We start from the raw sequence: 27425 nt of genomic DNA on the forward strand, positions 1-27425 counted from the left end.
AAGGAAACAATGGTGTAGGGTTTCCGTGTGGAACCTGTAATGGTGCAACTAACTGACAGATTTGATGAGAGAGTACATTGTATTTCACTCCAATTTTGAGAATACGAAGACTTCTGCATGTTGTATGGCCAAATAAAACAGTAAACGTAATTACACTGACAAACCGGTCTTTACATACCAGACATTCTTGTTCATCTATCGGTATTTTTATCCTATAAAACAGAAGTTATATTAATTACTTCCTCAGTCTCAACTGAATGAAGAGATCAATCATTAAAACCATTCCACAATCAAGTTGACTTTAGTAAAGAGAAAAGCAAAGATACGGAATGGTAGATGTTTATCCAAATTTGACAAGTTTCATGTGTTTTCTGGTAGCACTGATTTTAGTTACAACTGCACATACAGTATGTAAATTAGATGAAGTGATATCATCGGCTAATTGTTCTCCCGTTAGATTGTATACAAAGATAGTAGAAAACTCACCTTTTATTGGTCAATCTATCACCCACAACCCCTTCCCCCTAGGCATTGTAACATTATTATAACAGTGATTTACTGCAAAGGACACAGACTTTTTATTTCTGTCATGTCCAATCTATTTATGTCTAATAAAATCTAGATCTTGTCCAGTCAGGAAATTTATTGAAGATTCTAATGTACAGGCGCGGTGGAGCACCCCAATTTGCATCTCATTATCGCCCCGTTCTATTCGAATTTCCAACGGGCATCCACGGCTGCCCGAAACTGTGTGCATGAAAAAGTCAAATCTTTACCTTCTCCTTGTGCCGCTATGCATGCCGCTAGTAAACTCAAACTTCCCACACTATCTAAGTTTTTAAAAACCTTCCTTTTAATGAAAAAATTATGAAATTTGCTGCACTAGAACTTGAGATATTAAAGCGTTTTGAAAATCACCTCTCGCAAAACATGCTCTCTGTTTTTTTCCGACTGGACTATGGCCGGGCTCCAATGTGTCCGAAATTGGCAACATAACTTTATCAGGCCTCAATCCATATATGGTGAAAGTTTTCGCTTGGTTCCACCTTTACTTTTTGAGAAATCAACTTGTTTCTACAGGGTTTGGAATAGAAAATTGTAGTCAGCGAAACAATTGAAAATGACGTCATTTCTTTTCCCGTAATATTGGGCATGCGTGGTACGTGAGATTCAGGATTTCATGCTCATTGTTGGTTTGCATGTGACGCAGTCAATTTTGCTGAGTGTCGCACGGCGGTGACTGCTGAGCTGCTGCCGCGCACGCTGCATGCAGCACAGCGTTGTGTGTGCTGTGACATGCAACGCTACAGTCACGCGATTATATATACATGGGACCGACCTGTACGCTTTGCGTTCGTGTCATTTTTGACATCACCTTCTGTTTTTTTCCGACACAACCATGGCCGGGAATATTACGGTATGACATTTAAAATGCAAGCAGATAAATAAATTTCGGTGTACTTTGTTCGAATGGCGCTTTGGTTCCGCAATCACACTTCGTGAATTTTAGGATGATTTTCGAGTCATATTTTTGGTAATTTTGCTCGCCAGGTTTTCGCTAAAATTTCACATTTTATCATTGTCAAATCCTTTAATATGTTATATGTGCATATTCGGACATGTTTTCAAATTCAAACTAACTCAATTTTAATCAGAAAATAGGTTACCTTAAATTGTTATTAGCTTGAGAAGTTGTTACTTTTTCTCAACTACGCGAGTACATGTTGTTTACTTTATGCAAATGAGGCTCGGCTGCCGATGGATTTCTGTGAGATAATTGGGGTGCTCCACCGCGCCTGTGTAGGTCAGTGCTAGACTTGGAAAAAACCAACAACTTTAAAGGACAAGTTCACCTTCATTAACATAAGGATTGAGAGAATGTAGCAATATTAGTCGAACACATCATTGAAAATTTGAGGAAAATCGGACAATCCGTTCAAAAGTTATGAATTTTTGAAGTTTTTGTTCAGTCACTGCTGGATGAGAAGACTACTGCAGTGTATGATGTCACATGCGTACAACAATATAAGGAAAATATAAAGAGAATTTCACAAAATTTCATCTTTTGAAAAAAGTACACATTCCTTTGACTCGTTGCTGACATATGTTATGGGTAATATTATTCCCATTGCTTTTAGAAAGAGGCAAGTCAAGTGCTCTTTTATTATGCAAAATAAGTGAAAATATTTTGAATTTTCTTTACATTTTCTTTATACTGTTGTACTCATATGACATCACGAGCCTTAGTAGTCTCCTCATCCAGCGGTTCCAACACAAAAGTTTTAAAAATTCATAACTTTTGCATCGATTGTCCAATTTTCATCAAACTTTCACTGATGTGTTCTACTAATGTTGCTGCATTCTCTCAATACTTATGTTAATGAAGGTGAACTTGTCCTTTAAACTCCATAACTTTGTTGTATGTTTATATGTCTGACTATGATGAAACTCTCTCTGTTCCATTTGTTTGGCTTGACTTTACTCATTAATACTAATTTGAATGTTGTGTGGAATCGCGCCTTAATTTACAAGTCAGCTATATCCTATTGTACGATAAAGGAAGAGATATTATTTTGTTGCATGAAATTCTCATGAATTGGAGCCAATAGCCTTTTTTCTGGCATGAAATCACTACCGGCATCCAATGCATAGTGTAGACAAGAACTTTAGCGTACAAATTTAATTCTGTGCATCTTGGCTTGCGAAATTTGCAGAATCAAGATGCACATGAAAATTTCTGGTTTTACAGTTTGCCTGTATCTCTCAATTTTTTTCAATTATATATATATTTTCTTTTATTTTTCTTTTTGAGCAACAAACTTTCCTTGAGATGTCTAGTATTCCATGTCTTGGTGTTGCTGTCTTCACAAAGATTGTATTTTTCTCTTTTCTTCCCAATGTCTTGTGTTGCTCACTGCGTGTGATGTGTGATGTTGATGTTGAGGAGAAAGGGGGGTCACTCCTGACAGTGTGATGTGTGATGTTCACGTTGAGGAGAAAGGGGGGTCACTCCTGACAGTGTGATGCTCAGCATTGTCTGGTCTGCTCATGGCATTCCATGCATACTTCTCCACATTCCAACACCCAGCTGATAAGGTCCCATGTACTGCTGTGCGAATGTTGTGGTTGGAGAGAAAGAGTGTGTGAGTGTGAGTGTGTTGTGAGTGCACGCGAGACAGAAAGAGAGTAATCTTTTTGAGCTTCTACTTAAAGGTATCGTATAGTTTTGGTTAAGACCTAATTTCATGTTTCTAACATTTTTTTTTATTTTTTTTTTTTTAGTGAGATAATGAGAAACCTCTAATAAGATATGAAAGAACATGTAATTCCCAGAGGAATTCACTGTTTATTTGCTAAAAATTGGGTTTGAAATGGCTGAGATATCCAAAAGAGAGTAAGCTTAATAAAAAGTAGGACCCACCTTTTATTATGATGGCTTTGTTTTACTTTGTTTTTGGATGTTTCAGTCATTCCAAAACCAATTTTCATCAAATAAACTTTGAATTCCCCTTAAAATGGTATGCTCTGTCCTATTTCATTGTGGTTTCTTGGTATCTCACAAAAAGTTAAAAACCCATTACTCATCTCCAATACTAAACTATCCCTTTAAGATATGTGTATGTTTGCAATTCACATATTTTTCATGTTTACATCTGCTAGTTAAGTACACAATCTTTATACCCACTTCCACATTCTTTCTTATTGTCTTTTTTTCCAAAGTGACTTAGAATGAACCGAAAATGAAACTTTGTGTGGAGGTCTGCCAGCTGAAGTGTAATCTGTATTGTATGAATGAGGAAAGTTGATAAAACTGCATGTACAGAAGTAACTTTAAAAGTTTAGACAGTGTGTTTACATTTGTTTCTGAAAACCATCAACTTCCCTCATTGACAGTAGACGATGATATATTTTCTTTTAATAGCAATGTTTTAACAAATCTCTGCATTGTACTTTTTAGTCAGTGTGGTTATATAATTTCTTATGCACAGTCTAACAGATCATGAATTACATGTATAAAAGCAAATGTGAAAAACTACAAAACCATAGCATCTATATAAAGAAGGTATTTGTGAAACATAGAGCATATGGTGTAACTATTCTTTCAAGTAAATTCTAATTTCAGGACATTTCATATAATTTGAGGTGATTTGACATGCAACTTGGCAAGTCAGCATTAACCACACCCAAGTTAATTACATGCAGACTGCTCCATTTAGGAACAGTCTACTCTCACTTGATAATTGTAACCTTCCATACTTGTATTAATCTGTCAGTATTAGATGTATCATCTCCCTTTCAAGAAATGAGTTATTCATGGAAAAATATAGATATATTTTTTCCCTCTGCAGTTGTGCCAGAACTAATGAAAATGTGTCAGTGTGCATTTTGTGTCGGCTGTCAACACGCTGGGCACCATTGTTTCATTAAATCATGGTGACTGATGTGATACAAGTATTCCATTCATCTCACTGTGTAGGCCCATCAGTACAGGATTGTGTTTAGATGCATTGACTACTGGTTTGATAATTGGCACAATCTGTTCATTGACTGCATGTGTGTGTGTGTGTGTGTGTGTGAGTGTACACGTGTACAGTCACAGTTTTGCTAGAAGATATAGATGGGTAGAGGAAGAGGGTGGGGAGGGAAGGTTTTCATTGGGGTTTTTTTTTGTCAGTTTTTTTGTAATATAATTCATTCAATGTTTTGCCTTGATAAAAGCATATCGATGCATCAAATTAAAAAATGTCTGATATATCCTGTTCTGTACATTGAAAATGAAGAAAATAATGTCTCATATACTTTTGTGTAATTGTATTATTTAATCTAAATGAAATAAGCAAAAATTCCTTGGAGAAAAAAAGAAGAAGATAAAAGCACGTTTGTGCTTTGTAAGGGTGAAATGCAATGAACCTGAATTAGAGTAGACTACATCCTTTGATTTGATAGATTTTTGGAATAAAAAACACACAAACGCATGCAACAGAATGGCGAGAAAATAAACTCGCTAATGCCTGAATCAATTCTAGAATGAAGATACATAATTTTCACCCCCCCCCCCCTCCCCCATTCATACACATCCATATATTTATATCCACTGATGGTAGGCCTCAAATATAATGGGTTTCCACTTGATGTACACCATACCCTTGTGAAAACAAACGTGCTTGCCAAAACTGACCCCAATAACAAAGCTATTCCAGATTTGAGCTCTGTAGCTCTCCCCCCCCCCCCCCCTCCAAACAATGGTTATTATAAGTATATCTGCCCAAGAGGCTTTGGATATGTGCTGCCTGTGTTTATCACGTCTTCACTTTGGGAATAGAACTCAGAAAAAAAAAAGCCAAACTGTTTCTTGAATTTACTCCAAGTCAGGTTGAAAGTCAACAAACTTTCATGGGGGGGGGGGGGGTAAGGAAAGAGTAAGTTTAAAGGCTCTAACTCTTCCTGATTATTTTCAACTTTTACATTTGAGCAATTATAAATTAGTCATTCTGAATACAGAGTTTCAAAATTTTTAGTGATTGAGATGAGGAGTAATAATGATTTCAAAATTCATAACAAATTTCAATGAACAAGGATGATGACATGGCAGCCTCACCATAAGAATGCTTGAGCTGGGGCTGAAGGAAGCAGGACAAAAGAAGAAGGCATGCATAGATTTCACACAGGTGAACATAAAGCAAGTGGTATTGTAATGGAATTATACACTGCTAGATTTCTGAAATATGTGAGGCCCCTATGTAATTAACACTGTTCAGTGTAATTTGTTTAAGATTTGTCAAAGTATTGGCTCTATGCTCAAAAACCGCAATAAATTCCACAAATCTATATTATGGAGCTGTTGATTTATGTACTACATGATGTGAAAATATGAAAATCGTCTGGAATGCCCCTTTAAAGCTAATGCACTACTTCCTTTCTGGCCATGTTTACCCACATGTAGTAGGAGATACAGTACACAAGACCACAAAGAAGTGAAATATTAAACACTTCCAGTTGCTAAGACGAACTTTAATTCTTATGCATTGTGATTTCAAGAAAAATATCTATCTCACTGACTCACAGTGATACCTGCCAAAAGAAAGTGTTCCATGAGTACAATTTGCTCTTTTTTTTTTGTTCTTATTTGATTTTTTAACATTTGTTCATTGAAGCTGTAAAACTAAAAACTTCTCTGAAACTTGCGTAACAGTTGACTGATGTCAATTCTTACATGATGAGCTATCAGGAGAGATACATGTATGGTGTAGGTCATTGAAATTTATTGAGTGAGCGCAACAATATGAAGAGTACATGATCTTGGCATGTGTAGATGTTTGTATGTGCATTTGTATTTGTGTTTGTGTGTTAGTATAGTGTTATGTGTGTTTTTTATGTTTATTAGTATGTGTTTATGTATGTATGTTTTATATACTTGTTAGTCTGTGTGTTTGTATGTACATGTATTTATTTATATGTGTGTAATGTGTTTGTGTGTGTTTGTACATGTGTGTTACTGTGTGTCTGTATACTGTGTGCTTGTATATGTACATGTAGGTGTGTTTGTATGTGTGTCAGTATTATTGTGTTTGTGTCTGTAGTGTCTGTTGTTTGTCACAAAAAAAGTGTGTTGTCAGGGATCAGCTCTCCATACAATCATTTTTCCTCATCTCCATAGCGGCAGTATTGGTGATGTGTGTAGACTGTTTTCTGCCATACTGTACGGAAAGAGGAATGTAGTAGTTTAGTGACAGATGGCCTGAGGTGAAAAAGATCAATATTGCACCCTCGTTAATCAAACACTCTGCAAACTTCCTAGACTGATGGTGTCCTGTCCCCAGACTGTCTTGTCAGTTTCATTGCCTCACAACCCAACTTTATCATTTCCATGCAGAGCATAAATGTCTCTCCTTTTTTGTTTGTTTGTTTCTTTTTTATTTTTACCTTAGGACTTTCAGTATACTGTAAAACCATTTTTTTATTTATTTTTATTTATTTTTTTTTTTGGTGCATGCATGATACTTTCACAAATTTTTGAGGAGCCAAGATCCATGAAAGTAGAGAACGCAGGTTTTAAATCTATACAATGTATTAAATGCCAGTGGCAATTTTTGAAAGTTTCTTACCGCTAAAGGGCGTCAGCTCCAGTTCGTGAAAGTGTCATACCGCGAATGTCTGGTTTTACAGTAAATTCATGCCATGTTGAGAGAGCAATATTCCCTATGTTACTGAATAAGCTGTTATTTTTGCGTACAGATATTTTTTTTTTGCGAATGAGAAGGACACTGATATTTTTCACAAGATGTTTTTGTGATTTAATGCCGAGGTCATTGTAAAGTGCAGTATTAACCAAGCATGTGGCAAAATTTTCATGTGTTGTAATTCGTGGTAGAACAGTGATTCACGAAATTTGTGAAAATTAAACCCTTGTGAAAGTAACAGCTTATACAGTAGTTGTTTACACTTTATATCAAAGAAAACAGTTATGCCTGTGTTCATTGGTAAAGCACCAGCCTATTTGTCATGTGAGTGTCCCCACTTTGGATGCTTACATTGAACGTAAGCATCAAGCATCCCTTATGGCTTCCATATACTTCTTGCGGCTGTTTGGATATAATGCATATTCAACAGGGAATGGGTAGAATCAGTATTTCTTTTTTTAAGGATAAGGAAAAATCATTAAATTGTAGGGACAGCCTAATATTGCTTTATTTTTCTGTTTCATTTCATTTCCTTTCATAGTTTGCATTCCAAGCAATTTTCCATTTCTGAATTGTTTGAGTTCCCAGTCATAACAAATTATATGGTGCATTTAATTAATGTTCCATGCTATATAGAGCGACATGTTGGAGTACACTGACATACTTTAATCAAATATTTAGTCTGACTTGTATTAGTGTAGTTATTTTTTTCTGATTCTTTTTTTTTTAATACTGCAAGTGGTCTGTTGTTTGCAAGCCATGTTAATGATTACCTCACTTGCTCATAAAAGTGCCTGTACACTAGAGTGTTGATGTACTATGCAACCTTTGGATTGACCATTACAGTAATTGGCTATTTGTTTATCCTTGACTCATAACATCCCAAAGTCATGACTAGTGACAGAGTGTGTGCATTTACTATGGTAGGATAGGAGGTGAAAATATGTCAACAGCCTGTACAGCTTCATGAACTACTGTGACAGACATCATTAGTCTACAATTTGTCAGCAAGAGTATTTACATGTGTACATTAAAACAAACCAGATTGATAGAAAATATGAAGAGATGCATTTTAACCCGTTGAGGACGGACTGATTTTGCTACAACACGCATTTCCCATAGACACCTGCCCGAGTATACTCGGGACTCGTCCTCAACGGGTTAACAAGAGCAGCTTGGCAGAAGTAACTCCTTCTAAAATTTGATTGTTTGCTGTGTACTTAAACTTTTTTTTTTTCTATAGGGAAGGAAAATCCATATCAGTATGAAAAAAGTACAAGTGTGTGTTTGTTTTTTTTTTTTGGTTATTTTTTTCTTCTTTAATCCATGATTTCTAATGTTGCTGAAGCTTTCCTAGATATTTTGTGTGTACAGTTGCCTTTTTCTTGTTGAAACATCATCTTTTCCTTGTGGAATAAATTTCCATTTACTTTTCCCCTTTAGTCCATTCTCTGTCTCTCCTTTTCCATAATTCTGCTGTAGGTTGTATTCCACAGAGTATGACATAAAATACCCAAGGAGCTTTACCAAGTCAACCACAACAAACATGGAAACTGGAATGCAACCTACCCGTTCCTTCCATTGTAAAGCCCACTATGCATCCCATACACAATGTACCCAAATCTGCAGTGTGTGGCATGACCACTGCTTCCTACTGGGGCACACACTGTGATTCTGACCTGTCTCAGTAGATCAACAACATTTAAACAACAACAACTCCTCGGAGGGGGCAGAAAAGGCTATTTAGACCCATTCATTCCCACTATTCCCCAATTATCTATTATGTTATTTGTCTCCCTTAACCTTCTGTTCAACATGTCTCATTTTCTTCACTTGTTCTCTCATTTCTCACCCTCTTGTAGTGGAATGAATCCTGCACAAGCTGAACTGCAATATCTGAACAAGGCCAAATGGCTAGAGATGTATGGAGTGGATCTACACATAGTACAGGTATCTACATTTCTTTGCAGGCCACACATACAGTGTAGTATACAAATAGTGAATGGTCATGAGTGCGATGGTACAAGATTTGGCATGAGGTGAAAGATAGAGGCGCTCTATTCAACGAGGCGAAGCCGAGTTGAATATTGCACATCATCTTTCACCGAGTGCAAAATCTTGTTCCATTGCATTAGTAAAGACCATACACTATTTGTTTTAAACAACACCTCGAACGTCAACGGATGTGGTCCACACAGATTCTTGAATTTAGCACAGAAATGGCAACCATTTTCCATTAAAGATGAATGAGTAGCCACACAGTTGCAGTCACCCTGTACGTACGTACGCGAGCCGATCAGTTGAAGTTGTTTATAAGAATGAGTGACGTAAGTACGCGCTTGTAATGGTTGAGTGCACAGGCAAATGTTTGTTTATTATGACATCAGAGCTGTGCGGTGGAACAAGAATTTTGGGGTTACTGTAAAAGTAGAAATTTTCGCAGTGTTGAAATTTTCGCGCATTTCGAGCAACCAGCAACTAGCACGAAAATGAAAGCACGCAAATATTTTTGCTTGCCATATGTTCCCGTACTTACTGTCTTGATTCTGCGGAATTAAAAACACACAAAACTCTTTTTGCAAGTGACTGGGGGCAATTAACTTCATTTTGTGGTTATATGATTTAGTGGCATTATGGGTCAAAAGGTTCATGCACTGTATCGGGTAAATGCCCAATCAGCACTTTTGTAAAGAACTGTGTAGGCCAATATGTAAGTGGTAAAAGATGTCTGTATGTATTAAGCATTGAGAAGGCTGGCGTCACTATATTTTTGGTTTGTAGATCTTCATTTTGCAGAGACTTTTTATAGCTATCAATAACTACAACAGAAAAGAAGGACTCAGTTTTATGAGATGTGACTGCTTTTTACGAGTTCTGCCAATGTGATTCTATTGTAACTATTGTTTGTTTTATATATCACTTTGTGGAAGGTGAATGTAATATATTATGAAAACTTCATGTTTTCTGAGAACTACTAACTAACCTGGACATAGCTTTGGGATACATTTAAAGAGTGATTGTTTTCTTGACTAGATTTTTTTTTTTCATTTTCAAAATTAATTTTTTGCTTCCAGAATTAGTCGTCAAATGACTCTGTAGCATACACAGGACTCGCGACTTGCATGAAATGATCATAATTCCAGTTTTCTTTTTATCATTTAAGTGATGGCTTCTCAGAACATTGCACTAGACCAGCTCAGTAGTGCAGGTTAATATGGGGGAGATGTACAACTCTGATAATTCCTGCACTTGTCAATGTTTTCCATGTTTAGGGGCGAGATGGACACAACTACAAGCTGGGACTGACTCCAACAGGGATCCTGGTTTACGAGGGGGAGACTAAGATTGGTCTATTCTTCTGGCCAAAGGTGACCAGGCTGGACTTCAAGGGGAAGAAACTCCATCTTGTGGTGGTTGAGGATGATGAGCAGGTGATCTTGGGTTATTCATATTTTTCGATAGAAATATTGACTATGATGCCTGCTTTTTTCTCTTATTCCTTTTGTTTTCTTTTGAAGAATAGGAAGCAAATGTATTCTCCATCCTAATCGGGTCAGATTTCACAATCATTTCTCTGGTGTGGCTTCCCATTCCGCCTGATTGCTTTCTATACATCTACATCTATTCAAACATATTACAGGGCTCAACACTATCATTTTTATATATTTTTTTTTTTTTCTGGTGGCCCATTCAGGCCGCTAAAATCTTTGAATTTAAGTTTTAGTGGCCCGAAAAAGAAATATAGTTGTCCGAAATGAAATGAAATATGAAATTTCATTTTTAATTTTAGCTGCCTGATCAGGCTACCAAAAGATGACTTTTTAAATTATGTGGCCCTACATAAATTTTCAGTGGCCCTGGGCTACCACTTATGTTAGCCCTGCATGTTGTTTTCCTCACTGGATGTATTTCATGAAATGATTCATGTCCTGCCCACCCTGTGGTCTCATTTGGTAACTGAAGTATAAAGATAATACACGTATGTTGTTCTCCTCTGTAATATTCCTTTGCCAGGGGCAAGAACAGCAGCACACGTTTGTCTTCAGACTAGAGTCGTCCCAGGCCTGCAAACACCTCTGGAAGTGTGCTGTGGAGCACCACGCTTTCTTCCGGCTGCGCGGCCCCGTCAAGCAGACCAAGGACAGACAAGGGTTCATTCGCATGGGCTCAAGATTCAGATATAGGTACCATTCACAGACTTTCCCCCCATGGGCAGTCCACTCAGTGCTCTAAACGGTTCTAGGCCAATTACCCCAGACCTTTCTCCTAGCCCTCACCCTAAACCAAACTCTTACCCTAAACCTAACCCTGAACCTAAACCTAACCCTTATCCAAACTCTAACCCTAAACCTAACCCTTACCCTCATCTTTACTCCATAAACCTTATCACTAACCAGTATTTAGCTTCGGGGGGGGGGGGGGGGGGGGGGGCATGGTAGTTGCCCTGATATAACTCCAAACTATTGAACCTCTGCCCTGCAATGCATTGGAATAATCATTTTGTTTGATGCTATGACTTGATATGCAAGTTCAAAGGTCAGAGGGAAATTTTTATTGAAGTTTAAAACAAATTCTTGCTATATGCAGATAGTGATAAAAATTTAAGAGTCCCAGCTATTATTTCATCTCCTATGATTCTTTGTTTTTCACCTCTGTTTTTAGTTGTTGCAGTTTGATATGATCCTTCATGGAATTAATTGAGGTGTTGTGCTTGTGTGGATCGTAACCAGAACTCAATAATGTTTTGATAATTGCATTTCCTTCTCATGGCTGCAGTGGAAGGACAGAATTTCAGACAACAAAGACCAACAAATCACGTCATTCCAGGCAGTTTGAACGTAGGCCCAGCCAACGCTTCTCCAGAAGGCCGTCGTATGCACAGAAAAAAGGTGAGATTGAGGTCATACCAACATCTGTTGCCTGTCCGTCTAGGCTTGGTTTGAAATTTCTCAGTAATAATGTTTGCAGCACAGATATTCCTTGAATATACATTGTCACTTTTCCATCCGTAGCACAGTGAGACTACACCAGAGATGAAGATCTGTTTAGAAAAAGAAAAGAAAAGAAAGTTGTTGGCATGATAACATTGCTGTGAGTGAGTGTTCATGCTCTCTTCTAACATGAATATAAAAGTAAATGTCATCACCCTGTGCAAGGAAAGGAGGTTAACCTGAACAATGACAGTATTAAAATCAGAAGATGCTGTGGGATTTCTTCTATAGACACAAAGGGACACAGTTTTTGCGGGATGAAGAACAGGGTATTGTACACAACGATTACTTTTGCTGAGATAGATGGGGTGTACGTTTTTTGTGATTTCATTGTACTGTAGAATTTTAAGTCTCCATGCAGAATTTTCAGTTTCCACTATAGAATTTTTAATCTCCATAGAATTTTCAGGCACCACAGTGGAATTCTCAGTATCGCCAATACCATACGTGCCATGCACAGAGCAGTGTTTTAGATGCATTATGGGATAGCCCACAAGACAAATTTGCCCAGGTTTTTTGCTGCATATGCACTCAGGTCATGTTCCATCTTTATCCAGGGGTATCTTTTGTTCAAGATTTCTTCACTTTCCATCATGTGACCAGCACAATGAAGCCTTGCAGTAGTGAACCATGACTGTAGTGACCGCAAATCAGTAAAACTTTGACATTTTAAACTCCTTTTAAGTTGAATTCTAAGTGAAGAAAAAAACCAGCAATGAAAGAAAAGCAGATGAAAATTGCATTGAATTGCATGGGAACTAAGACATGTGCAAGACAACCGGAAGTGACAATGGCATCGAGGAATCCCACAGTGCATCTGTAGCAGGGCTTTTTTGCATGCGCAGAAGTTTTTTGCACATTGGTAACATCGAGAATTGTCAGTTTCCTGTAGAATTTTTAGTTGCCATAGAATTTTCAGTCACCACAAATTTTCAGTCACCACAGTAGAATTTTTAGTCTCCATTGTAGATTTTTTTTTGCCATCACTGTGAAATATTCAGTTTCCATTGACAGCAAGTGGTTGGGTCACTGTCAAAGAAGCTGTAGTTGATAACTTTGACTCTAATCAATTTTTGAGCTCATGGCCAGTCAATAGCTTGGGTGATTATATAATGACAGTGACCGAAAATTAGGGAATCCTTTGACACCGAGTCACACTGTTTTCATCTCTGTCACCTGAAGTTTTCCTAAGACTTTGTTTCTTTTGACTCACTTTTTTACTCTTTTCCATCTAGCTGCTGAAATGGCTGCCAGACTTCATTCCAATGCAGCAGCTTCTGCAGGAGGGTGAGATTTCCATTTGTAATTTACTTTGTTTGTGTGTATTCATGTGTGTGTGTGTTAAAAGCTTTTGTCATTGTTGCGGTATTTTGTTACTGGGAATCAGCTCTGTTCAAGTGCCAAGAGCTGATGTGTTAGTAGCAGATTGACCTTGCTGCTGTTACATTGTACAGGTATGCAATTAATTCAGCCACCCCCGTTTGTCCTGTTTTGTCAAATTTTGCAGTCGCTCACCCAACGTAAGGCAGCGCTCCCCCATCAAGACCTCTCCCCACGTGTCAGGCCCCACCCGTGTGGCTGCCAATGCCACAGTGCACGTCGAGACATCTAAGGGACCCGCACCACCGGTCCCAGTGACCACACCCGAGGCCAAACCGCCTGCCGTCCCCTCCATCCCTGGAGCTCTGACGGAGACAAACATCGACACAGGGGCCACGGCAGAGGTTCTGGTAGGAAGGTCGACGCCCATTCCCCCTCTCCCTGAGAAACAGTCCAACCTGGCTACAGTGTCTGGTACGAGCATCGGAGGGACTGGCTTGACCGTTGCTCTGACCAGGCCAGCTGAGGACATGTCCTACACCCAACCCGGTGGACTGAGTGAGAGACTTTTTCTTCACAGTGATTGTATTTGTTGATTCTCCTTTTTATTTCCTCCCTTTCTGTATCTTCACTATTTAATTTTTGAATATTTAAAGGGACTGTACAGTACTGGTTGAGGTGGGGTTCATGTTTTGAACATTCCTAAGTGAGATAATGGGAAACCTCTTATGAAATTTGAAAGAGCATGTAATTTTAAGAAGGATTCAACATTTATTTGATGAAAATTGGTGTTCAAATGGCTGAGATATCCAAAAAAGTGATGATAATAAAAGGCGACAAGCCACGCCTGTTATTAGGATCTCTTTGTTTCACCTTGTTTTTGGATATCTCAGCCATTTCAAAACCGATTTTCATCAAATAAACTTTTGATACCCCTTAGAATTGCATGCTCTTTGACATCTTATAGAGTTGTTTCTGATTATCTCGCAAATCATTAAAAGCTAAATCCTCACCTCAACCAGAACTGTATACACCCTTTAAAGAGGGGGGTGACTATGAAGATTGGAAGAAAATATATGGAAAATTTTGGCTTAATTAGCATGCTTCAATACTTCATTTGTCGTGCTGTTAGTTTGATTCTTTCATATGTTGTTGTTGCCACTGTAGGTGAGTCAGATCGAGTGCAGGCCAAGCTAAAGGGTCTTGAGACAGACACCTGTTACATCCAGCCTAATTCAACATCCCGTGCCATGGCCGCCGGTATCGGTCACATCGGAGCCCAGCAGAACAACCAGCAACCCAAACCAGTCAACCGCAACCAGCTGCCTGCCGAGCACATGAAAGTCAACCCTCTCAAGGTATGATGCAGTCGCCATGGTAACCATTTCCTGCCAAATTAGGGGAACAGCCATGATGTATTATGTCATGTTTGTGTTATTTACTCCTTTTTTTAAATTTGTTGTACACTGTACTCCTTCCCATTTCATACATGTGTAATAAGGTATCAGTATCATACAGTTTATAAAGTCATTTTTCAAAAGTCAATTGAGGTGCTAAGTTGTTTTTTTTTTCGTAGTAAGTAGTCAAACCAGAAATATTCATGGCATGAAGTTTTCATGCATTGGAGCCGATGGCCTTTTTCTCAGCATGAAATTTCTTGTCAATTGCCACTGGCATTAAGTGCATATAGTGTAGACAAGAACTTTTTGGTGCTTTTAAATTTCATGAATCTTGGCTCTTGCAAATTTGAAATGCATGCAAAAATTTCTGGTTTTGCAGTATATCTCAGTGTTTGTGAGTCAACTCTGGCGAAAGAATGATTACAGATGGGACCACCCTCTGTGCCATCTGTTCTTGAGTGATCTGATGTACTCTTGTCTATTGTGACACAGAAAGTGGTAACACATGTACATCCTCCATGTGCACTGTGAAGAAGATATGTCATTGACAGATAATAAGCAAATAATCAACGTTGGTGAAGGTGATGGGACAAACTATCACTTCCGAAGCGATCTGGATGTAGCTATCTTTCCGAAGCGCAGCTGAGGAAAGATAGCGTACACATTCAGATCGCGGAGGAAGTGATAGTTTGTCTCATTGCCTGAAACTAAAAGTTGATTATTTGCTTTATATTCCACATCTAGGATCCTAGATATTCCCATTTTATTCCACATCTGAAACCGTTGTTAGCTGTCTTAAGGTATCCTTAGGGCTTTAGGCTACGTAGTTTACTTTAGACGTATGCGTGTAGATGACAAAAACGAATTTGCTCCGCACCCTGCGCGTGGCACCGAAATAAAAGTATGTTGCACTGTGGTCTATCATTTGACCCAGGTCAAACTGATAGACCACAGTGCAACGCACTTTTATTTCGCGCGTACTCCAAACTGTAAGTTATATCACGAGTTAGGACTGTGTGGACCAAGAGATTAGCGAAACAAAATGACTATCATCATAGAGTGTAACGAACTCTTATTCTCAGGTGATGTGATGGGCAAAACTACGCTTTATCACGTGATCAGCTCTTGACCAATCCTATAGCAAGATTCTTAGTATGTGGAATATAATGACAGATTGTTAACGACAAATATTTTTTGGTAACAGGTCATGATGGACGAGAGGAACAGGATGCCAAACACAGAGACAGAAAAAGTGACAGACACCAAGTACAAACTCCTGCAGCCTCCAAAGAACGTCGACATTCACTACGATGAGGAGGGCAATTTCAGGTAGGCATTCTGGAGGGTCTTTTATTATAGGCACTCTGCTAACTCCCTGCACCCCCTCCCAAAACCAAGATTAAAGCAGTTATATTTGTTACAGCAAAAGGAAGATTGTAATTTTACTGCCCTTGCAGTCATGTGTAGAAGTGGTCCACTTTGCAAATATTTGAAGTGAACAGATTGGATTGACATAAAAGCATTAAACAGAATTTAAGCAAAATGAGCTTTAAGATTGGCATTGATAAATTGATGATTACTTGCGTGGTTACATCAGGTTATCGGATGAAAGTGTTCAAAATTAACAATCTGTTAGTGTTACATCAATAGCGCAAGACAGATTTAATATTTTAATTTCATTTGTAAGCACTGAAAGAAGCCCAACTTGTAAACATACAATGTAACAAATCAAGTTCAGACACAAAATACAAGTGTGTAGATTATTAGAGGATTAACAGTGGTTTTGATATTCTCCTGTTTCATATTGTATCAGGATTGTAGTAACTTGCAATATAGCTATAGTTACTATTAATCTCAGCAATTTTCCATATCCCAAGGCATGTATAAGGTGTCTGCATGCATGATAATTTTTGATATTTAAGTCAAGATTAATATGCATGGGAATGAGTTCACTTGTTACGTTGAGATCACTGGCAATGAACACTTTGCGCCACCTAACTTACATTACAGTTCATATGCATGCATCGCTGATTGCTGATGACTTTTTCACATCCCGTGCAGGGGTCAACCATTAACCTTTTTTTCACATCCAGGACAGAGAACTGGAGTAACTGTAATTTCCAGCAGAGAAATGTTGAATTTGCTGGCAATAATTTATTTGCCCCCCCCCCCCTTTTTTTTTCCATTCTGCAAGGACTTTGACTGAAATCTACAAGTGTCGGGCTGATGTAATGTCATATTGATGGTCACAAGATGTGGTAGTCATTTGAAAGATATTTTGATGTGTCAGCAAAGAATTGAAAATGCGGGTTATGACAATATCTTCAACACTGAAGTCTCATCTCTCTCACCTGACATGCAAGTCATTATCTCAAGTTACTCCCATCTTGCGATGGACAGTTTTGGTGGTGACATGTTTTATCGAATTATGATGATGTTGTATTACTTTTTCTTGTGATATTCTTGTTTGTTTGTTTATGGTGGCTGCGTCATAGTTATATTCCTCCCCACATTAACAAAGTACACATATGGATTGCTTGCATGGCGAAAGCACACCCGCTTGCGTTCCTAGGCCTGGCAGCATATTTGAGTAAAACCTTCACAGCCCTAACACTTTCATGAGCATCAGAGAAAGTAATTAATGATGTCATAGTGATGCTCATATGAAGATCTATAGCTATGTGTAGTCAGAAGGTGGAATATATGTGGCTTCAGTTCAATTCCAACTCTCTTTTCCTGTGATATTGTACAAGAAAGAAATAATTGACCTCCAAATTATTTTTTTTTTTCCTTGAAGGGACTAAAATAACTAAGTTACCTCACTTTACATAATAAATTGTTTCTGATTTCTTTCTTTGTCCTTTATATACATGAAATAGATTTCAGGTCATTCTAATAGTGTCAATCTGATTGCTAGTGGGATGTACTCACTATTATTAGATTGGAGGAAACATAGGCTAATGATGTTTGAGGCATCCGGGAAGTAGAGCACATGTAATTCTGATTGGTAGGATGTGATTTCATGTGATACTTCCCCCCTTGTTATTTCTTTATGATGTTTGGCCCGCTGAGATAACCATGCCAGGAGATAGGGCGTAAATGTTTTGGCAAGCTTGAGCGCACGTTGTTCCTGCATCCTCCCCACATCCCCCTCCTCCCTCGCTGCTATCCATTTCCTCCTTCTCCCTGTCACGCTTCCTGGTAACACGCCTTCTTATCACTTCATCTTGCTCGCTTCATTACCTACTGAGCAGAAAAGTATTACCTTCTCCCAACTGACTGAAATTGCTCCTTCATTAACTACTCTTCCCCAGTAAATTAGAGGAAATTCTTATCAAAATGTAGCAAGAATAAGATCATGATGTGCATATTGGAGAAAAAAAAAGAAGAAAACTCATTACACTTGCTCCCCTCAATCATGAAATTGAACAAACCAATTCATTGGTAATATGCTTTAACTTGGATATGCAATAATAGGGTTGATTCTTTCATCCTGCTCAGATTAACTTTCATGAACTAATCTTATCTAAAGCATGATGGAATTTTAACACTTGAATTCAGGAAATTATGCAATGCCTGCTTAGAATTAATGGTTAAATATTTTTTTTCTTTTGCCCTATACTAACATTTGGCAAGTAGCATGCGGAATTTAACTTCCTGTTATTCATTTTTTTTTTCTTCAGTTATATTTAGTACATATTTATTACTTGGATTTACTAAAAGATGTAGCACAGTATCAATTTCAGCCATTTAACGATATCACTTTTGTGTATCTTAAACACAAACCTGAAGTTTATACAGTGTAATTCAGCTTTGTCATCTAAATACCTTTAAAATGTCAAGAAAATGCAAATTTGGATTATATCTGTTGGATATAATTTCCATTACTTAAAAGACTTAATAGATATTCCTTGTCATGCTTTTTGAGCTTGCATCTTTTCTTGTACTCCCGTAATCCTGTGGTGCCAATGTGGGAACGTCTTGACTCTTTCCTTTGTCAGGAAGAAACAAAATTGTAGTAGTAGAGCAAAGGAAGGTATTTTACAAACTCCACTGTGAATCTGTATGTCTGGTTGTTTCATCCCTCTTTTCTTTTACCCCACCCCGCCCTGCCAACTTTCTCGGTGATGTTTTTCCTTCCTCCTTTTCTGTCATCTTCTTATTGGTCACCAAACTGACCCCTTGATTCTTGGATGACTGTTCAATCCCTTCCTCCTACCCATATTCCCTGACCTCTACCCCTATCCTTTTACCCTCCCCTATTCCTATCCACAATCCCTTATCCTCTACTTTCTAACCCTATTCCTATCCGTCATCCTCTACATTCTAACCCCTACACCCACCCCCTTCCCTTCTTCCCTATGGTCTCTTCCCCACCTCTGCCCCCATTCACAAATTTCTGCCCCTCCCCCATCCCTATTCCTCCAAACATCAATCTTCTAACCCCCATCCCTTACCTCTTATCATATCCCCTATTCCCATCTCCTCTATCTCCAACCCCCCTCAATTCTTTACCTTCTGACCTTTCCCACTTACCTTTTATTTTCTAACCCCTGCCTTGTACCCCTATCCATTATCTTCCCACCTCTTATCTCTGCCTCCTACCTTCCCACCCTCTACCCCTGACCCTGCTACCACTGTCCACTACCACTCTCCTCTCTGCACTCTGTCTCCACCTGTTCTCCCCACCCTAGACGTCACAATTCACTGCCCCCGCCCTCCAGCGATGCTCCTCTGCGTGTGGAACATAAAAGGGTCAGCAAACAGTTCTCTAGCATGCGGAATGTGTAAGTTTTCGTAGCTCCCTGTGTCCTAGATTGAAATGACTTTATTACACTTCAAACAGAAGCTGAGACACATGTTGCTACAGAGACCTCTGGAATAGAGTTCTTTGAGTTCACAATTCAGCTCCCAATATTATCATCATTAAAGTCTATGGTGCAAATTCCCTTCATTTATAATGCAATTTTGATGTAACGAAAGAAAACTGCCGGTCCTGAGGACTTCTTTATAATAACAGTCACCTCCACACTGTACGTCTGTTTGTCGATGTTTGTGGTGCCATATTTGGAAGTAATAGGCTTGATTCCAGGCAGTGCCAGCCCATAGATCTCTTTGTGGACTTAACAAAGATACCGACAAAAGCCTGCACTTGACTTTGATGGCTTTGGCTTCATGCATCATAAGTTGATTCTTGTCTTTCAGTCTCAGTTAGCATTGTACTGGTGCTTGGTTTGAGGTAACAAATTCATGCTAGGCATGTTCTGTGTTTGTCTAAGATATTTTGGTGCTGATTATAACAAACAGCCATTCATTGATTCTGCATATAAAGACAAAAACGTAATAAAGCTTTTCTTTTACCCTAATACTATCAACGTGTGTGTGGTGGAGGACTACTTTATAGTGTGTGTGCAATTTAGTGCTTTATCTAACTATCTCAGACATGAAGTAGTTTCTACTTCTGTCTTGAACACAGTTTTAACTGAATAACACCTGTAATGCAGCATTCTGTTGAAAGTGAGCTTCTTATACTGACTGCATTTACAATATTTACTCATAAGAAGTTACATTTGGAAACAACCAGACCGCATTAGGAAATGGAAGTGTGAAGGAACTTTGTGACGGCTGAGTAAAATGAATTCCAATAATATTTTTCTCCCTCAAACTGTCCACTAAAGTCTCTGCGCACGTTGTTAGATCTGAGCCTCTCTATTGTGTTTATATGAAAAGACTTTATAAATGTAGGTGATAATCAGACATCAATTTTTATTACAGCATACAGATACCTTGAAGTTTGATGCCGTGAATTGAAATTCTTTGTGGATTATAAAATGTACATGTACATTCAGACTTCATTGCTCTTCGTGTACTAGGTTGGACAAATAACAGGACAGATGTCCAGTTTAATGAAAAATTACATGCTTTTTGCAGGATTTTTACTATTGCTATTTTTCATTAATTTCCTTGCAACACAGCCTTATGGATGGAAATACGTATGAGAAGAAGTGGATTTATTTTTTTTTAGCAAAATAAATTGTGACCTGTTTGTCATTTGTGAATTGCCTTTTTTTCCCACAAATAAAACTAGAATTGATGTTTGTGGCAGTTGTACCGATGTTCATTTGATATGCACATCATACCATGAATTAAATCTACACTAATACCTCCTGATGAATGACATATCCATAGTGCGTAAAATGAAAAATTTGCGTGAAAAAGTTATTCTTGCTTGATTAAAAAAAAGAAAAAAAAAAGATTTTGAAATTATATTTTTGTTCTGACTATAGGTTATCCTCCTTCTTAGTTGATTTAATGTAGATACCACTATGGCTGCTAGCTCTGTGTGCGCTTTCACTGAAATGTATACCACAAACTTGGCATGAAAGTCTTTGACTGAAGCAAGAGCCTTGTTTTAGTGTAAAGCCAGTGGTCACTTATATCTAAGCATGACAAAGTCTCAGCAAGCATCTTTTTGTCTGACTGGTTCAAGGTGGCTCTTTTCTCAGCTGGGACAGGTTCAAGCATTTGCATGAAAGATGATTTCTAGCATCAATGGCTGAAATAGGATTCATGTATTAAATTCATTTTTAACCTGTATGCAGCTGACTTCAAATTGAAATCAAGTAATTTGACAAAGATGGACATTATGATGGGGATGGTTATAGCTTCTTCAAAATCAGTGCGTTTCTGTGATGATGTTATAGAATTAAAGGTGTTGTATTTAGCCTTGTATTACCGGTATACATGTAGCTGAGGCAATAGCTGTGCAGTAGGGGAATCACGGAAGTTTACATCACAACTTTTAGTGAACCATGAGTAGCCTCAAATGAAATTTGCAGGAGGAGGATTTGGCTGATTTGATTTATTCTTACTATGCATGATGTTGATTGTAAATGCTATGAAAACATTGTTTCCTTTCATTGCAGTCATGTGTGTGTGTTTGTCATTTTCTTATGTGAAGATGTACAAAGGTTTCAAACATGACATGCTATGTTGAAGTGGGAGCAGACATGAAGTTGTTATTGTGTGCGTTCGCTAAAAAGAGACAAGATGGGTACGTGATGGTTTAGTCTATGACTTGCATTTCATATAGAATCGTCTGCAGGTACAGCGAAACTTGTGCACATTTTGACATACAATGATATTGCAATGGATAAACAGAATATGAGCAGTATTCAATCTTAGTGCACATGGATTTCTTGTGCTGTTCTCAAATGTTGTACAGAAGTAAATACTGCACCATTGTGAGTATTCACGTTTTTTGTGCAGTGTTTACAGATCATGAAATTCAACAACCATGGCATTATTCTCATTGGTCAATCATTCCTTCACATCTGACTTTTAAAGGGGTACGGAGGAGGAGGAGAATCTCAAGGCTGCTTCCACCAACGGACCAACGCCCAACGTCCAGTACCAGTACTCACCCATAGGTGGCGTAGTGGTCAATGGGAGTGGTAGTGTCCGAGTGGGCAGTAACTCGGAGCTGGGCGGGGCGGACCCCAAGGTACCTCTCAGGGTAAGGCAACAGTTATATTGACTTCTATCATCATCCACAGCCCGCTTGGAGGAATGAGTGGATGGGATTATACAATGTTTACTCAGTTCAAAGCCTTCTCTCCATTGAGCTTGCTCAAGAGGAAGATCAATACTGCCAAAATCACTTGCATGTGTATATTTTTGTATACTGTGTAATAATTCATACATCTATTTATGATACACATCATATGCACACACACACACAAAATTGCACAAACATATGGAACAATTATGAAAGACACACACACACACATATATATATATATATACCCTTGCCAAGTGCTGGTGTGTGTTCTGTTTTGTTTTTTCATTTATATGCACAGTAGCACAAGTTGATGGATTGGGATATATAGGTGTCATATGCCTCTGGTGATGGTGATGAGAGTGGTTTAGTCTGCAAACATATATCATCATATGTGGGACTGTATATACAACACATTTCATTTGATAAACCATCTATTCCTTTTACTAATCATTCTTTATGAGTTTTTTTTTTTTCCCTTTAATTTTTCAACCTCCATGTACGTGTACTTACATACATGTATATTCTTTGAATATCATGACATGCTAACATACACTCACACTAAATTCTAACTCTGGTTGTATGTTCTGGAGGATCCCAAGCAAATGCACATATCATTTGTAACAAATGGATCACAATCTCCGAAAGAAATAAATAGTCCATGCCTTGATTTAGTCATTTATTTCCACTACCAGCATGAAATTAATGACAAAAGCATCTAACAAATTAAGTCAGCTGTGAAAGTAGGCAGAAAGTTTCATGATGGATGTCTATATAATGGTGCATTAAACATCAAGTTAAGCCTCCTTAACCCTAAAAGGGCCGGGGGGGGGCGGAATCCGCCCCCCCCTCGACGTTTCGCGCTATAATTCTGTTACGCGAGAAGGCCTCGTCGCGAGGCTTCTTGACTTTGTTTGTTCAAGTCTCGCGCAACTTTTGAGACCAAATTTGCGACGTCCGCGCGTACTTTTGCGAAGCCACGCCCATTTTTGTAACGGAATGTCGCCCCAAAACGGGCACAATTTTGTGATTTTGTGTACATTTCCTATGGAAAACAGTGCTCTGTCGTGAAAGTCATAAAAACCTGATTATTTTTACAATTAATCACTTTCATTGATTAGTTTTGTGCTAATTATGGTAGAAAAGTGGTCAATGACAATTTCCAATGAAAAAACAAAGAAAAAACAAAAGTTGAAAAACAAGGAAATACATAAGAAATTCTGAAAACAATAAAATACATAAGAATTGAAATGAATTTTGGACGTTTTTGTGATGTACAATCGTTGAATATGCTGCAACAGATTTACAGACCAAAAATTAGACTCTCAATGCTTTTAATTAGGCTAAAATATGATCTTGAGCTTAATTTGCATAATTAATTAATTAAAATTAGAAATTGATTGTTTCAAAAAATCTTATGACACAATCTTGTAGATTATGACGCAGGTCTCACGCATGCAAAATTTCATCGCGATCGCGCCACCGATGGCCGAGATCTCAGGGGGGGGGGCGGAATCCGCCCCCCCCCCCCGGCCTGAGCATAGCCAAAAAAGCCCGGCCCCTTTAGGGTTAACCATATAAATGTTTTGCTCTGCAAAACAGTCATATCTATGAGATATCTTTCATCACCATATAGTTGTCAAAGATCTAAGGCAATTGGCTTTGTGAAACTTCTCTCCATTTGGAGTTGTGACAACATGCCACTATTGACAGATGGGTTTCTTACTGGAACAGGTAGTTCAAGTATTCCTAATGTGCAGCATCCGTGTATGTGGAGCCATAAAATTTTATGAACCAAATTTAAGGCATAGTGTAGACTGAAGATCCAGCAACATTATGTACAGGTTGTATTTCTTTACAAAATACAAATACACAGACAAAAAAAAGTGTGTACTATTTTCTGAATTTTGGAGTATGGAAACTGCTCAAGGTGATGATCTATCTTGTAGATATGATTTTTAGATTAATCATCCCATATATATCCAAATGTTAATGAGTTAATGAACATAACTGAGTTTTTGTATGCCAGAAATAATCCTTTACAAAAAAAAAAATACAAACACAAGAACAAAACTGTCTTTTCCACCAAGCAACATATTCTATGTGAAGGAGCAACTACCTGTATTTAGAGCGATTAAGAATTAAATTTATTTGTAACTTTCAATCTTTTTTTTTAAATGCCATAATATTTGCATATTTCAGTTGACATGTTGGAATATTTATGTAAGTATGTGTGTACATCTATTCTCTTCCCTCCACAGCACACCGTTGTGTAGTTTGTATACTATGTATGTGGCTGCAGGCATGAAGTAAAATATTTGTGTGAACTTTTCTCTCAGTCATCAAAATTTTGATATCCCTGAAAATAAAGCTTAAAGGTAGACATAATTTCTCTCCCACCCCCCCCCCCTTTTTCCAATAATTCTATATCATGAAAGTAAAGAAAAAGTACATGTCTAAAAGCTTATTGACTTATGCCCCCCCCCCCCCCTCCAAAAAAAAACCCAACAAAACAAAACAGACGAAACAAAACAAAACAGATATGTTGTGGAGAATTCTGGTGGAGTATGATTTATTTATTTCTTTAATGAATTACAGAGTGCAATCATAACTCATGTACAAGAATTGCGATATATGACTAATCATATTCAAGTGCATGCATGTGATGAAAATATGCAGCAATTTAGATCAGTCATTTCTTTTCAAAACAGAATTTTACTGGTCATACCCAAAGTATTGTAACTAGCATTCTTGCATGCGGAAGTGATGTGGTGAAAACTGTCCAAAACATCAGATCAGAGTGCATTTATTTTGTCATTATTTTTTCTTCCTCATGGTCCATTTATTGTATATTTTTTTTACCAGTGAGACTAGTTGTGAACATTGTTACATGTACTCACCCTTCGTGAGAGAGAGTTGTACAAGTAGCTATGTTGTCAGCTGTGCACATATTACATGTATGTGATCAATGTACTTAGTGTGGAAGTGGAAGTGGAAACGACAAGGTTTGTTGATTCATGTCCAGACTATTGTAAAACGAGGAATGTTCGCGTGCATTTTAATTTTGCGAATTTTGTGAGAGCCAAGATTTGCAAAATTAAAATGCATGTGAAAGTTCTTGTCTACGCTATAGGCATTGAATGTGAGAGGCAACTCATGCTGCAAAAAGGCTGTCGGCTCCAATTCGCGAAAATTTCATGCTGCGAAAATATCATGTTTTACAGTATTCTTGGGGCTTTAGTCATTGACCTCACTCTAGACAAAATGATGCTTCTGTATAAAGTGCTGATCACTCCATCAAAACCCTACCTCTATAGACATGCATGTTTGATTATATTTATATGTTTTATCACTGTATGTTCAACAAATGTGTCATTGTCATTTATGAATTACCACACCCACACACACCCCCACAACCCCGTTTCGTAGTCTGGCTTAACAACCACGTACCCTGTGACCCCGAGTGACCTTCCCTCGCCGACCTCACCAAAGGTCAGCAACCAAGAAGCGGAGTTGATGCAGCGGGGGAGGACAAAAGGTATGGCCGATGGGACCAGTCCGTCACCAGAGGGCGGCAGACAGCACCCCTACTCCGTGGCCCTCACACCCCAGCCATCTCAGCATGGGTCTGCAATGGGTGATGGGGTCATGGGTTCGCCTCTAGTGGTATGTGGATGGGTTCCCTTCGTCCATCTCCGCATCTTTTTCCTCTCACACTCCTGTCCCATTCTCACTCTCCTAATCTAAATATCGCTATCTTCACAATCACCTGATACTTTTTCATCACTCATATACAGATTAGTAGCTTTCCCTGATTGATATAGGTGTGTGAGGCTGGATACAGTTATTGAATATTACACAATGCTACATTGACACATTTGACGGATTCATATTTAGATGATTAAAAAAAGATATAATATATTACTATTACATTTATAATATCTGGAAAATAAATACCTGTCTTTATCATTGTAATTTGAATGAACCATAGATGTGATAGATTTAAAGTGTTTTTCATATGTTTGAATGCAGAATATGAAAATATTCAAAAGCTGTATCTGACCTTTTGAGAGCTCTTACTTCTTCACCCTATACTATCCAGATATTATTCCTTTGTCTCACATATTCTTCATTTTCTTTGTTGCATGTGCTGGGGTACTTTTCATTACTGTTCGCTCATCAGTGCCTGTTTTCTCCCTGAAAAAATATACAAGCTAGAGTTTAGAATATTTGACTCAGACTTTGCTTTATATCAGGGAGTTCATAACACCGATTGCCAAGTTGTTATTGCAGCAGCATGCATGTAGTTTGAAAGATGATGACATGTCATACATGTAACTTCAAAAATCAGATTTCTTAAAAATATATATTTTTTAAAATCAAATTTGATTACAGTCTTAACTAGACAGGCTTGTCCCAAGCAGTGCCAGAAGTTCATCCATCATTCATTTATTTATTTACTTATTTGATTATTTATTTATGTATTTATTTATTTATTTATTTATTTATTTATTTATGTATTTATTAATTTTTTTATCTATCTATTTTTGTTTATTCATTTCTCAATTTTGGTAGCATCTTTTCCAGCGCAAATATGGATGAGGACTCCCCTTGCCACCAGTAGTACATTACTTTGCTATCTAGTTGAATTCCACAAGAATGTTTACCTTGAATAAGGATTCGAACAATGAATAAAGATTGATAGAGTGATACTCTTGCTTTCCTCAAATTGTGTAACATTCATTGAGTCTTATGGGCCGTGTCAAAAATCAATCCAATTATTTTCCTTATGTATTTCTAGATTGTTGCCATGTTGAGAAATTGGTCCTTTTCCATTTACTTTCTTTTTTTGGGGGGGGGGAGGGAGGGGTTATGTCATAGGCACAATTTATGGTTTTCTCCCCTTGTTCATAGATTGTACTCGTGTTATTAGATTTTTTTTTTTTATTTAAATGTCTGATTATGACCCATTTCC

General features: G+C 37.9%; 1 protein-coding gene across 1 annotated transcript in view; it reads left to right on the forward strand.

The window, feature by feature from the left end:
• LOC140243637 (uncharacterized) overlaps positions 1-27425 on the forward strand; it is a 48508-nt gene that overhangs the window by 15427 nt on the left and 5656 nt on the right. Inside the window, exons 7-17 of the mRNA XM_072323302.1 lie at positions 9044-9131; positions 10454-10612; positions 11196-11365; positions 11958-12070; positions 13408-13459; positions 13680-14050; positions 14660-14850; positions 16097-16221; positions 19587-19679; positions 22240-22408; positions 25880-26116. Of these exons, the coding sequence (XP_072179403.1) occupies positions 9044-9131; positions 10454-10612; positions 11196-11365; positions 11958-12070; positions 13408-13459; positions 13680-14050; positions 14660-14850; positions 16097-16221; positions 19587-19679; positions 22240-22408; positions 25880-26116 (1768 nt within the window). The remainder of the gene's footprint in view (positions 1-9043; positions 9132-10453; positions 10613-11195; positions 11366-11957; positions 12071-13407; positions 13460-13679; positions 14051-14659; positions 14851-16096; positions 16222-19586; positions 19680-22239; positions 22409-25879; positions 26117-27425) is intronic.

The sequence above is a fragment of the Diadema setosum genome, chromosome 20 (genome assembly GCF_964275005.1).
Source record: "Diadema setosum chromosome 20, eeDiaSeto1, whole genome shotgun sequence".
NCBI lineage: Eukaryota > Metazoa > Echinodermata > Echinoidea > Diadematoida > Diadematidae > Diadema > Diadema setosum.